The sequence below is a fragment of the Triturus cristatus genome, chromosome 2_1, assembly GCF_964204655.1.
Source record: "Triturus cristatus chromosome 2_1, aTriCri1.1, whole genome shotgun sequence".
NCBI classification, from domain to species: domain Eukaryota; kingdom Metazoa; phylum Chordata; class Amphibia; order Caudata; family Salamandridae; genus Triturus; species Triturus cristatus.
The window spans coordinates 236539396-236554405 of record NC_140581.1 but is presented as its reverse complement, the minus strand read 5'-3'; the positions used below and the strand labels follow the sequence as shown (position 1 = coordinate 236554405).

Below are 15010 nucleotides of genomic sequence, written 5' to 3'. Positions count from 1 at the left end.
TGAAGTGGGTGTGGGAGGCTGTGTCTTGGAGTGGCTTTTTTATTTTTTAGCAGACCACTTTCGAACAGTGTATATGGTACCCTTGAACTCGTGCTTTAGAAAGATTGCATGCGGAATCCCTCACCGCATGGCTCTTAGCCCAACCCTGTTTGACCAGCATGGTTCTCTTCGTGCAAACATCATTTGCTTGTTCATCTTCAGTTTTTTTCATAAGCAATGAAACCCAACTCCATTTGACCAACCACCGACTATATTCATACATTGTTTGTGTCCTCTATAGTTGGTTGGATACATTCCAACTCACTTGGGTGTAATGCATCTGAGATAGCAGTATTGGTCTTCGGAGACACTACCATCTGAAATTCCTCGTGGTGGCCTGAAGAAGTTCCCCGTCCAGCACCTCCTGTTCCGGCTGCAAGAAATCTTGGCGTCACTTTTAATACCAACCTTTCTTTCTAAAAATCACATTTCTTAGAACCCTCTAACTGCTTTACCTCAAGAGAGTTATTACATATATCTCTGTGGCTCACAAGAAAATCATTATTCAAGCCGCAATTGTGGCAAGATTAGATTACTGGAATGCCATCTTTTGTAGCCTCCTCAAAAAACGGACCTCATCTTCAAGCTATTTAAAATGCGACTTCTGGCTGCTCCTCCCTGAGAAAAGTCTGTCGCATCTTTAATCACCTCAAAAACCTTTGCTGGCTCAGCATTGAAAAAGGTGCCTCTTTAAAGAGCTCTGTTTTTGTCTTTCAGTCATGGCGGCCTCGAAGTCCAGCTACACCCAACAATGCATTAAGCGTTGTGTACCCTTGCGTGCTCTTCGCTCATCCACAGCAAATCTTCCTTCTTTTCCCTTTCCACAGTGCCACAGACCAGGAGGCTCCTTCTGTTTTCTCACTGCCAAGGCCTGGAATGAACTTCCAGTAAATCTGTCCCTCATTACATCTCACCCAGTCTTTAGGAAGCAACTAGAAATAGAACTATCCTCTCTCTGATTCATGGGCTTTTATTCTTTCCACTTTGCTCCAGTACGACGACATCTTTTTTGGGTAACTGCTGCATTCTATAAATGTTTTCAATCATTCATTCATGCATCCAAGTGTCCCGAGCCAGGTGTGAGCGGACTGGAGCGAGTTGAAAAGGTAGGTTTTCATGTAAGATAGTTGTCTTCCTCTGCTTCAAGTGCTTCTGACAGCTGGACAACACAACCGTCCAGATACTCAGAAAGGTAATTTTTGTAGCTACTCTTAAACTGATCTAGACCCACGATATGTATCAACTCATTAGGAAGAGCTCTTGCCACTTCACATCTGTAACTTGAAGCAATTTACTCCTTCCAGCATAAGTCTCTTGATCCTTGGGGCCTTAAGACGGCTCATTTCCGAGGACCTGATAGTTCTCGAAGTAGTGACTTAATCCTGGTCTTGCGGTGTAGCAAAGGCTGTGATTGGAGAACCTTAAGCATCAGAATGAGACGTGGCCTTAATAGAGGACTCAGAATGGCAGGAGGCCCTAACAGCACCCGAAAGATATCCACAGCGGCCAAAGTTTTCCTGATACTCCTTAAACATCTGCACTGAGTATACTATACTAGAGATAAACGGTGGCACAGCAGACGCAATTCCTCACCCTTATGCGCTAGATGCCGCGAGGAAGGAGATCCTTTGCATATTGTCTGGAGTTGGAAGACACATACGTGAAGTCTTGGGTACACGACTTTCGTTCAAACCGCGAATATCCTTATTAAAAATTATAGCTAATCTAGGGATCATGAAATATGAGAAATAGGTTCTTGGTTTAGACCTGATAGTGGCCAATAGAAACAAAGTCCAAAATGAGCGTAATTCAGCGACACCACCTTTATGGAATGGAAACATGGTCTTGATGTTGGAAAGACCTGTTAGTGAAGGAAGCGGGTGCCCTCGAAAGCATCAGAAACTCTGGGTGGGTTGGGCCCAATACCCCGGCTCTCATGGATTGATTGTAAATTACGCCTCCTCGATGAAACTGACTAATCTGCGCATATTTCAGCCGTGGGTAATCATATATACAGATGATCGACATAGTGTATACTCTATAGACACTGGAGACCTTTATTTGTTGATTGCCCGGTTACACCTGCATTAATAAAGGTTGTTTCTAAACTATTGGGGGAAAAACTTCTTGTCTTCTTTCTCTTGCATCTTTCCTGTTTAAAAAAAATAATAAAAAAATAGGGAAAAAAAGAACTATCAGAAGGAGGATAAAAAAAACACCATGCAGTCTGCTGTTGGGAGCCAGTGGGTGTGGTGCCACACTATACATTGAATTATTTCCTTCACGAAGAGCCAGTCATCATCATTTCTAGGCACACCTGCTTCTAGCAAAGCTTAATAATAGGAGTATTTTGCAGCATTCGGATTAGTTCTTTGACATTGCTTTGCAAATCAGCTAGGACATAGCCAGAGCTCTAGGTACCGTACCCACTGGAGCAAGTTTTTACTCATGAGCTCCCAGCACCCCCTCTTTATGACATAAACCTCTCCAGCAGCCCGCTGACGAAGGGCGAACTGCTAAATGCAGGAATTCCATTGGGGCTAAACATAAAATATAACGTTTTGAAATTGTGGATTTATGAAGTACATTTGCAATAAGTAAGTTATCTGGAATTGAATAAAGCATTTTAAAAGAATCAAGTCCTTGTGTAATGACGCATAATTGGACAGAACTGGCAAAGCGTTTGAGTGGCGTAAGGTGTGTGGTGTGTGACACTTACCCCTGTGTACTGAATGCTGTTATCTGGTCACAGGCTAAAGTGTCCACATACACATCAGCCAGAAAAATGGATTAATAATATCAAACTACTTTGGTATACATAGGGTCCACAAAGAAATTGCTGTGCAAATACCTGTCAAAACTCTGAGTGTAGGTAATTTTCATGATGGCTTGCTATAGAATTTTGAGGAATCAGGTTACCATACCTGCATGTTTTGATATATTTATTGGTGGCTTGTTACGGGTTTCACTCAATGTTCTACACAACAAATTATATATAAAGGCTCATAGTTAGATGGTCCATTTTTATGTGCTCTAGAACTTCAGTTGTGTCTCTCTCACAGATTCCCATGCACAGAAGTAATGTGACATGCATCGCCCTCATTGGCCCACTGCTAAGATTGTGTTAAAGTAATTTCCATGAGATGCTCTGTTCACTCTGTGTGTGTTTTTTTTTCAGAGCCCGGCGTTGGCTTAGGCATTGGTGTATGCTGCCTTACGTTGGAGAACACCTCTCCTGGAATATACATTCACAGCCTGGCCCCGGGGTCCGTGGCCAAAATGGATGGAAGACTGAGGTCAGTTGGGCAAGAGAACCATTTTATATGGGCAACGGGACAGTGGTGATTGGTTATTAGTTACTTAAGCAACATGTCTAAAAGTGGTCAGTATCTGCCTCATCAGCATGGTGAGACAGGTACTGACCACCAGTGACTACCCAGACAGTGCTGACAGTAAGAGCATCTTTTCAAGGCACTTGATGAGCAAACTTGTTTTATGATTTAGGTGCGCCGTGGCACAAACAGGAAAACTGCGCCCTATCTGTAATAGGTCACCAGAGTGCTTGGAGAGTGCAAACCGCCTGTCATACTTGGAGATCCCTGCTAGTCAGCAGCTCCTGTGATGGCTCAATTAAAGGCAGTTCATCTTTGCTAATTATGTGCCTTGTTTGATGTGCCTACTCGGAAAGGTTTTTTTTAATAAAGAATTTATTGTTGAAAAAAATGAACCTGATTGACAGAACAAATTCTTCAGTACATGGGGGCCATTGGTTGTGGGAGCCATTGGTGACTACTCTGCCCTGACTGACATTACTAAATATAATGGAATGACTGTCACTGTGATCTTGTGGCCTTATGGTGGTTGAGCCATCAGGTAAGGGGGTTAACGAGCGGAGCAAACGGGGCTTCACCATTGGAAGCCCAGCACTTCCTTCAACTCTGAATAGAGCAGGGGAACTACGAGGTTGGCGTGGCAGGAGCAACGCCTCTGTAGGGCACGTCTCCAGCTCCGCTGAACTCTAAACAACCCCCTAAGAATCTAGCGTCTGTTCAGGTCATTGTGGCGGGCTGAGCAAGGATTCCAGTGGAGAACGCTGCTCTTGGTGCATCCCAAGCACAGACTTGGGGCGAACGGCTGATGCGAAGCAGTGAAGTCCTGCCTGATGTTTTCAGTTGATGAGACAAGATGTCCGCAGTCGTTGACTGCGTCTCACCCAACAGCTTTTTTGTGAAATATTCAATCAAGCTTCTTGTAAAGTGAGACTACTCACCCGTTGGGGTCTCAAGCCGCTAAATGGGCTGGGGTGGGTCTGCGGTTCAGTCGAAGAGCCAGGTCTGGAGGGCCTTCCTGAAGAAATATGTGCAGTTGCTCCTTGCAACAGGTTCACCTGGGAATGCTTTTTTTTTTTTGTGTTTGAAATGCTTTATTTGAAGAAAAAGCATAGCGAGCAACAAATACAAGTCATATAAAGAACATTGTCATACAACATCAAAAAGAGAAAAATAATAAAGGGTCATCATGCGCTAAACATAAGAACCTGAGGAAAAATTCAAAAAGCATTTTGTAAAATTTTTAAAGGGAACCAGAAGGAAAAAGGGGGAAAAGGAGAAAAAAGGGGAGGAGAAAGGAAAGAAGAGAGAGGAGAAAGAGAAAGGGAAATATGAGGCGTTAGGAGAAGAATAAATGATGTAATCAGAGAGAAAATAGGTAGAATAGAAAGAGCAAATAAGCCAAGGGTAGGGAATGGTTGAAAGGCAGGAAATGAAAATGCAAATGTAAAAAAGATAAAAGGAATAGAGAGGAAGAAAGGAAGAGGAGGGGCAGAGCAAAAGTCACTCATGGGGGTTTGAAATTCTCAGAGGATAAAGGAGAGATAGATTTCGATTTCAGAGCCATGCGGTCAAGATAAGCTGTGAGAGGCAACCAGAATAGATCTCTATTGAGGGTAGGAGTGGAGGCAGCAGCGAAACGAACATCAAGTCTGTGATAGTGACAGAGGGAATTCCACCAGCATTGTATAGAGAGTTTAGAAAGATCCTTCCAGTTAGAAGAAATGTGTTGGAAAGCCAGAGCCAACATAAGATCTAATAGACCAGAGGAGCGAGAAGGAATATCAAGAGTGTCAGAGATACTGCCTAAAAAAAGGAGAGGGATAGAGTATGGGATAGAGATAGAAAAGAGACGAGAGATATGAGACCACACCTGAACCCAGAATGCGAGAACAGGAGGGCACAGAAAAAGTAAATGAAAAAGATCAGCATCAGGGGCAGAACAGGTCCAACAGGTAGAGTCCTTATCAGGAGAAAAGCGAGAAATAGAAACGGGAGAGAGATAAAGTCTATGATATAGAAAGAACATAGATTGAGTTAGTGAGGCGGAACGGGAGATTTTTAAGGACCTGGCCCAGACTTTGTCCCAAACAACTATAGACCAATCACAGCCCAAATCAAGCTCCCAAGCAAGTTCCAATTTAGATTTCGGACGGGTCGGATTGGGGGAGGAGAAAATTTATAAATAAGAGAGGCTTTGGGAAGAGTAGACAAGATCTGAAGAAGCGGGGACTGGGAAACAGAAGAGGATGACAAGGGAAGAGAATAGTAGACCTCAAGTATGATGGCCATTAGGACAGTGAATCTATGGAAAAAAGCCATTGGACTTCGGTTTACGAAGGGCAACGAGCGCAACTCTCGATTTTTTATTATTCCAGAGAAACTTAGAGAGACAGGAATCAATGCGCTTGAAATAGATATCAGGGATATGAATGGGGAGCATGGAAAAGATGTATATAAGAATGGGAGATATCATCATTTTGATCGAGTCCAGCCGACCCCACCATGAGAGAAAGAGAGGATTCCAAGAAGAGAACAACTTATCCATGCGGGATAGTACAGCGGACATGTTCAACCGAATAGATGAAGAAATGGAGTTAGAGAACCAAAATCCAAGGTACTTAATTTTAGAAGAATTCCATGCAAAGCCAGTGGTCGAAAACTGATGAGGGAGACAAAATTTAGTAAGAGGAAGGATCTCAGTTTTATCAGAGTTAATCTTGTAACCAGAAACTTGGGAAAAGGAGTTAAACTCAAGTAGTAAGGCCGGAATGGATTGGTCAGGATCAGAAATAAACAAAAGAATGTCATCTGCATACGCAGAGAGTTTCAAATGAGTCTTGTCATAAGGGAAGCCAGAAATAGAAATGTTGTTTCTAATGGACGTAAGAAATGGCTCTAAAGCTAGGACAAAAAGTAAAGGGGACAGAGGACAGCCCTGACGGACGCCACGCTGCAAAGGAAAATAAGGGGATAGCCGGCCATTAACTAACACAGACGCTTTAGGGGAGGAATAAAGTAAAGAAACAAGAGAAATAAAATTAGGACCAAAACCGTGCCAACGAAGGGAGGCAAAAAGAAAGGACCAATCTACTCTATCAAAAGCCTTCTCGGCATCAACTGATATAGCAGCTAGAGAGAAGTTGAGAGAAGGTACCTTATTGAGAACATTGAGAAAAAGACGGGAATTATCTGAGGTGAGTCTGCCCTTTACGAAACCGCATTGTTCCTTACCAATAAGGTGTGGGAGGAAAGGGTCTAAGCGCCGGGCAAGAAGTTTAGCAAATAATTTATAGTCTACATTGACAAGGGATATTGGGCGATAATTTTTACAAAATTGCGGGTCGCGACCCTCTTTGGGTATTAGGCAAATCGTAGCCTCGTGAAAGGTACCAGCAGCTGTGCCGGAGGTGAAGAAGGATTGAAAGAGGGAGAGAAGTTTAGGAAGCAAAAGATCTGAAAAATGTAGATAAAATTCCACAGAGAAACCGTCCGGCCCCGGAGATTTACCCTTGGTTAGAGACGTTAAGGCGCTATCCAGTTCAGTGATAGAGAGGTCAAGTTCAAGATCAGGGAAATTAAGATGAGAAGTGGAGGGGGCAGGAATTTTGTCCAAGTAGGATTGAATAAGAGCAGCCGAAGGGGGGGATTCAGGAGTATAAAGAGATTGATAGAACTGTTGAAATTGGGCGAGTATATCCTGCTCCTTATGCAGGAGAAGATTATCGGTGGAATATATTGTATCAATCAGGTTACGCTCCTTGCGGGACTTAAGATAGCTGGCCAAAAGTTTACCTGACTTGTTGCGACCTCCGTAGTAGCGGGCGCTGCTGCGGAGTAGTGATGAGGATGCATTGTCAGTAGAGATTTTGTTAAACTCGAGTTTGGCGCGTATAAGGTCTGGTACAACCGTTGTAGTAGAAGAGGTGTAGAATTTATGCTCCAGGGATTTAATATGGGAGAGAAGGTCTTTCTGTTTCTTAAGATAAGATTTATTTTTCTTTGAGACAAAGTCAATCACAAAACCGCGAGCGGTAGCCTTAAAAGAGTCCCAGATAACATGAGGGGGTAAAGAAGGATCAGAATTGAGTAGGAAAAATTCCGTAGCGAAGGAAAGAAAAGAAGAAGAAAAGAGGGGATCCAGGAGGAGAGAATTATTAAAGCGCCAGCGGGAGGATTTGGGATGAGGAGGAAGAAGGTCAAGAACGGTGACAATTATTATGGAGTTTTGTAGAGCGCATGGTTACGCACCCCGGCGTGTCCCCGCGCTGAGAGGAGAAGCAATAAGGCAGCCCGTGCAAGAAATCATACCAGTGCATTGCGGAACAGGTGCGTTTTTAGAGCTTTACGAAAACGGCTTTCTGAGGATTCAAGGCGCAGCTCCAACGGTAGTAGGTTCCATTTTTTTGCTGCCAAAAATCTGAAAGACCTTCCTCCCATTCTGGCCTTTCGAACTTTGGGGATGGTGACCAGTCCAGTGTCCGAGGATCTGAGCGACCGCCCAGGCCTGTAGGGAGTGATGAGATTACAGAGAGGAGTAGGTGCCTTACACGTGACGATGCGGTGGCATAGGCATAGTGCCTTAAAGATAATCCGCTCCCCGACGGGTAGCCAGTGGAGGAATTTCAAGGCCGCTTTAGATGATGTTCTTCTAGGAAGCCTCAGTACCAAACGGGCAGTAGCGTTCTGAAGAACCTGGAGACGGTTGAGGGATTTTGCTGTCACACCCAGATACAAAAGATTAGAATAATCGAGTCTGGATGTGACCAAGGCATGGACAAGAGTCTGCCTAGCACTGACTGGGAGTAAGTCAAAAGTCTTCCTAAGACTCTTGAGTATGCCGAAGCAAATTCCGACCACCCGATTGATCTGGGCCGTGAAGGAAAGCTTGCTGTCAAACACCACTCCCAAATTTTTTGCCTGCTGACAAGGTATAGGGGTAGGTCCAAGGCAGTCCGGCCACCATGCCGAATGACCACACATTTGGTGCACCTCCTATCACGAGCACTTCCGTTTTTGACCCATTCAACTTCAACTGGGAGCATGGTCTGAGATAACTATCGGCTCTATAGATGAGGAAAGAAGATTTTGAGAGAGAGACTGAGAAAGGAATATGTAGTCAATCCGGGAGAAAGAGGCATGAGGAGGTGAAAAGAAAGAATAGTCCAAAGAGTCAGGATGGGACAGTCTCCATGAGTCGAGAAGGTGAGATTTGGAGATAGTGTCAAGGAATTGTATGTGATTTGTGGGGGGTGAAACGGGCAGAGGATTTGCGATCAAGAAACGGGTCAACAATTTGATTACAATCCCTACCCAGAATGAACAGGGAATCACTGTATTGAAAACACTTAGAAGTTATTAGAGGCCAAAAGTTACAATCAGGATGAGTGGGGCCATATACATTAAAAACAGTCAAGGATACAGAATTGATTAACAGCTTAACTAAGACCCAACGACCCTCAGTATCATTTTCTTGAGAAAGAACTTTACATTTTAGCTTCTTGTGACACAAAATGGCCACACCGTTCTTTTTGTTAGAAGTAGGAGAAAATAAAACCGTTCCCACCCAGCCTCTTTTTAACTTAAGAGACTCCGCCTCAGAGAGATGAGTCTCTTGTAAAAGAACTAAGTCAGGAGTGTAAGAGGCTAGATGGGAAAGCACTCTCTGCCGTTTAATAGGGCTAACAAAACCTTTCACATTCCATGAAATAACTTTGAATTAAATCACAATAAAATGTGCTAGGAACAGAGAAAAGAGATGAAACCAAAAACGCCACAAAGGAGAATAACAAGCGAGTGAAAGACAAGAGCAGGACAAAAGAAAGTCGAAAGACATAGTAAAAAAAGAACAAGGAAAAAGGAAAGGAAGGAAAGGGGAGGAAGAGAGGAGAAGAAGAAGAGACAGTACATATCCAAGACGGACGACTGAGGAAAACATACCTGAAGGGGGAAGGGAGATGACAAGATGACGACGATGGGGTGTGGGAGGATTCGACAAGAACAGCCCCCCGAGCCGGAGAGCAACAACCCACCGCACCAGGACGGAATATGAGGAAGACGAATCATATGATACGAAGAGGACTACAAGAGGGTTGATCGAACAGAAAATCTAAGGGAGGGAAAGAGAAACATGTTATGCAGAAGTCATGGGGAGGTAAACAGTACACAAACAAACAATTGTATGCAAAAACAGAAAACCCAAACGACAACCATTATACAATCATATCAGGCAGAAGGAGAATCAACCAAGGAGGGAAAAAATTCCAGCAAGAACCTGTAAGGAGAAAAAACCAAACAAGTAAATAATCAACCAGTAGGAGGATTAGACGTGTCCATGCCAGCATTAGTCTGAATGTGAATGAAATTCTTAAGTTCAGCCGGGTCTTGGAAAGTCCAAGTGTTGTTTTGATGAGTTACCTTGAAGGTACAAGGGTGAAAAAGGCCATATCTAGCTCCCAAAGAACGCAGAGGAGCACGAAGAGATAGAAATTCTTTTCTTCTGGCAGCAGTGACATTAGAGACATCCTGAGAGAGAAAAACTCTCTGACCCATCCAGGACACTTGGCGTTTCGCTCGAGCTGTGGAGAGGATCAGAAGGAGATCCGTAAATTTGAGGAAGAGGATGATGACCCCTCGTGGTTTGGTAGAGGAGGAGGAGCGAGGACCAAGTCTATGGGCTCGTTGGATACTAAGAGAGGTGGTAGCAGGAAGGTCCAACAATTTCAGGAGGAAAGAAGAGAAAAACGTGACAGGATCATCACCCTCCAAGGATTCCGGCAGGCCATAAACGCGTAAGTTATTCCTCCTGTTCCTGTTTTCCAAGTCCTCAGTGTGTTGTTGAAGGGCGAGAAGAGACTTTTCCAGAGAGGAAATGCGATGGGAATTTGACTGAATTTCTGGAACCTGCTGCTCCACAGAAGAAACACGGGCCTCCATAGTTGACCATTTGGCCTCAAAAATGTTACGTTATGTTATGTTACTGTTTGTTTTGTAGAGCGCTCAGCTGCTCCAAAGAGCGTCCCGGCGCTAAAGATCATCACACCAAATACCAGCAGCAAACAAACAGCCATAACAGAAAACATAACCAGAATTAACCATAGCAGCATTACAAAGCAAACAGATAGGTTTTAAGTCCTTTCCTAAAAACCGAGAGATTGGTGCACACCCGCAACGTCAAGGGCAATGTGTTCCAGAGGCGGGGTGCAAGGTAACTAAAGGAACGACCTCCACAGCGAGCACGCTTCACTGTTGGAACGATAGCCTTGGCCTGGGCAGCAGATCTCAGAGGTCTAGATGGAAGATAGAAATTGACCCTTCTCTGCAGATATTCAGCGCCGAAATTGTGAAGCGCCCTAAAAGCTGTAGTTAGGGTCTTGAAGAAGATACGCTTACGAATCGGCAACCAATGCAGAGAGACAAGGAGATTGCTGGCCCTAGATCTTCTAGTTAAACCGAAGATTGCCCTGGCTGCAGAATTTTGAACTATCTGCAGACGAGTCAGCAGATACTCAGGAAGACCTAAGTAAAGGATGTTGGCGTAGTCTAGGCGCGAGCCATGTCAATATGTCAACATGTCCAGTCTAAATAGCCCAGCGGTCATCAGGAGTAGTAGAGGACACTTGGAGAAATCGTGAAGAAACCCCGGGCCTGGAGGTAATGCCAGCAGATGTTAGGAGATGTTTTCCATACAGAGTTGGTGTTTAAATAACGTTGCCCAATAGTAGGTTTAGCGCCACATAAGATTTAGCTGATGTTTCATGAAGAGTGTATAAATGTCACAGGAAGAGAGCCTCTGGTACAAAATCTATCTCCATGCGCCTCCATAATGTAGAAAACAAATTAAATCATCTCTCTGAAGCATTAAAGCAGGTGTGGCATCTTCAGGGCGCAGCAGAAAACCACAGAGGCATTCACCTACCAGAGAAGTTGTAATAAGTCATTCATGCAGCTATCCCTCAGAAAAGCGCTTGCCAACAAGAAAAACATTCCACATTCGCTTGAAAAGCGGAGCGCATCAGAGAGCATGAAGAAAACTTACTGCTCCAAGTGCGCGCGCCGGTTTCAGACGAGCAGCGCTGAGGCAGCAAAATGGCGGGCGTTCTGAGGCGCACATTCAGCGCGGTGAAAACAACGCATTCCAGGCGCGAAAGAGTTCACCTTGGGCTCACCAGGCGCAGAACACGTTCCGCTAGCTGGAACATCCCAAAAAGCTCGAAGAAGGAACGTGAACACTGCCGTAAGTGATACGGGTCCGTCCCGGTGCGGCGGAGCTCCGGATCTAAGCGGCCATCTTGGTCAGCGTCCAAGCCACGCCCACCTGGGAATGCTTTAAAGTGGTTCCCTCCCCTCCCATCAGAATAATTCAACTCTTCCTAGCTCTAAGCCCCTCTTTACGAGTGGCCTCTTTATTTCGATGGAGGCGGTGACAGCATTTACTTGCCCCACAGCAATTTTTAGATCCACTGGAACACCGCGGATTTCTTAACTTCAAACCAGAGATTTCGGCTGCTAAAAAGGAGCTGAAACCTCCAGGTTAAACTCTGACCCAAAATGAGGAATTACTGGGGTACGGGGATTCACCAATTCCTCTGGTAATTCCTTATTCGTTGTTGGACTTTAAGAATTAACTCTGAATGGGCTGCATTTTCTCCACTCAGGAGTTACCGGTACCCCTTTTACCGGGCCACGGATAACGAGGACCCAGCTTGGGTCATAGCGCCTCAAAATGGAAAAAACTGTTGTAAGAAGAGCAACATTCAAAATAACAATTTCTGTTATCTATGGCTATGTATCCGATTATATATTTTATATATATATATATATATATATATATAACTTTACAAGAGAGCTCGGTTGCTCTTTGGTTACCATGTACGGAGCTTTGTTCTGTTCGAAATTGGTCCAAAAACAATTCTGAAGCTCGGAATTTGAAGCCCAACAGAACCAGGGCAATTGTGATAATACTTGTTATTATGGGCCACTTAAATATTTAAAAATATCGAAAATCGCCACCTTCTTAGCTTGGCTGAACAATATAAATACATTGTGTACAAATAAATAAACGAACACAGCTGTCTTGTTCTACATTTCCACAGTAAACCATTTAATACCGGAGAATGGGAATAGGTAAGTTAATATTAAGATAGGTGTTAATTATATAATTGTATGCATTTTTATTAGGTGGCCATTAAGTGTTAAAGGGGGGAGGGACCAGCTCGGTCATGCGTTTGATTTAATTCAGAATTCTTTAAAGTAGATGGCACATCTGTGACAAGTTGACAGGACTTCTTTCAGCGCTGCTTAGTTTTAAGAATTATTTTAGGCGCTTTGGAGTAAGTGCTCATTTGAGACAAAAATCACAGCCCCGTTCGCACCACCCTGAGATCCTGGGAGTCTCCGGGTTGTAATGAAATGTGGTTCCAATATTCCGGGGAAATCCTTTAATGACCGCGTTAGATAGTGTTACTTTCTCGATGGGCTCCAGATGTGCGAGGATCAAGGCCCCGTCGAGTGTGGGGAGCTTCTGACAAGCTCAGGCTGCAGTTGTCCCACAGTGAGGTCTTTGTTGCCTCATGTGGGAGGGGTACTGCGGGATTCCACTCTGTTAATTTAAAGCAAATGTATGCAGTTCCCACCCAGTGCTTCAGTGGGATTTAAATCACTTGCTGTTCCTTTAAACCGCATTCACATCTCAAACACCAGGCATTCCCTGTGGAAAGGTCAGTTTCATATTAGGTCATGAAAGAGGTAGGGCATGCAGGCAAAAAGAAAGTAATGCGGGGCTTGTAAGGTATGGAAGACCGCATGGATTTGAACTTGTTTCAGGCAATGTTTGTTTTAATATCAAGGAAAACAACTTAAAAACCACCCCAGCAGACATAAAAGACGAGCACAAACAGCCAGAAAACCAGCCCGCTCACTGATCTCTCAGACCAGCCAGCCCACACCGATAGGCGAGCCCTACCAGGGTTTGGTCTGGTGCAGCAGCCATGAGAGAAAACATAGTAAACACGTTGAAAAAGCACAGAGGTGTGGAGAAACCCCGTTTTAAGTACCAAGGGGATATAAGAAGTGGAAATGTTGTATTCATGGCCACTGTATATGCTTCAGGATTGTGCCTAGAAGAGATGGGTGGCATATGGTTGCAGGGCACAGGAGAACCATTGCGCAAGAAAGAGCAAGCGGTACAGGTGTGCAGCGATCCGGGTTTAAGTGCGGTTGGAATAAAGGACGTGGCTATGTTGGATGCTTGGTTACTGCTCACTTGCTGCAGTATAGTGCCTAGAGGGAAGAGAGGGGGCAGGGATGCTGTAGCAGTGAAGAGAGGAGAGCACAAAGATGAGACTGGTGAAATGAGCCATTGGCACGCAGAGGAGAGAGCGAACTCTTGAGTGTTTCCCATTGTTTTCCTATTTTGTTTCCTCTTCAGTCTGTTCTTTTGAAAGATCTTCTGTGATGAGACGTTTTTCGCACTCATCCTCGTGTTAATGAATTGGCTGTCAGTCTTATGAATGCTTAGCTGTCTTTGGTTCACCCTGACTACTCTTTTAGAAACCCTGTATATCTAAACCCTCTTGGTCTTATCATTTTGCTTAGTTGTGGGCATGTAAAGCAGTAGATGGCTGGAATGAAAAATCTTCTATGGCTCAATTAGCTGTCAAATTTACTGCCAGTTGTAAGAGAATGTTATCAAGCTCCGTACCAGGAGACTTTAGAAAAGTATCCACCTTGTCAATTTTATTCGAATGACAGAAAGACCTCTTTGCATGTAATCACAAATGTTCTAATTATTGAATTTTGCTTTTTTTATCTGTGGAAATATTTAAGAAAGTAAGAGGAAGGAGTCTTGGCACCTTCTACAACTGCGGATAACTGGTACTCGGGTTTGGATTAAAGAACCCTAAACATAAATGAGATTGTTACTAAAGACAGTAATCAGATTTTAATTCAGAAATAATTGATGGCCTTGTTGAAACAACTTCAGGAACACTCCCATCTTTAAGGTGGCGTCCAAACTGACTGTGCTTCGTGGACCTTAGCTACAAAGCTGACCTGCTCTTATGCAAGTCTGTTTCTGTCATGGAATCTGCTCACCACGGTACAGTTTCCCAATAGATGCTTGTCTGTGTTTATTGATCATTTACTGTAGCCGCAGAGACATCTCAGATTCCGCTTCTTGTTTAGACATGAGGATATCTTCAGGACGTTGGTGCTCCCACATTCCCACGAAGGAACCTCAATTCTGTGTTGGGATCATTTTCAACCTTTTGCTGAAGCCCCTCTTTCCAGATGTGTGGACTTCATGTCTTTTATACCAGAGGGATGTTGGGCTCATGCTGTTGTGGTGTGGTCGTGAACAAATCTGACAATAAAGCAAAACCACAGAAGAGTCATCAGAGTTTTCTGAAGGGTGATCACTGATGAAAGTACCAGATGAAAACCCCAAAGCAGCAATTGATGTTCATGTGTCTGTGAGCGTGCTACGTTTTAATACATAACTACTATTTATAATTGAAAATAGGCCCTTCAGGACTTATGTCGTCTGACTGTGCCTGTTGTCATACTGATTCTTGCTTATTATCTCAACATTGAATTTGGTTTGCTTATCTTTAAATGTATGCAGCTGGAGGTGAGTTTGAACT

At 43.9% G+C, this 15010-nt stretch overlaps 1 protein-coding gene across 5 annotated transcripts in view; it reads left to right on the top strand.

Annotated features, from left to right (window-relative positions):
* PDZD2 (PDZ domain containing 2) overlaps window positions 1–15010 on the top strand; it is a 1178280-nt gene that overhangs the window by 1014223 nt on the left and 149047 nt on the right. For all 5 annotated transcript variants that reach the window (XM_085630570.1, XM_085630578.1, XM_085630563.1 and 2 more), the window contains one exon: window positions 3218–3335. In XM_085630570.1, the coding sequence (XP_085486696.1) occupies window positions 3218–3335 (118 nt within the window). The remainder of the gene's footprint in view (window positions 1–3217; window positions 3336–15010) is intronic.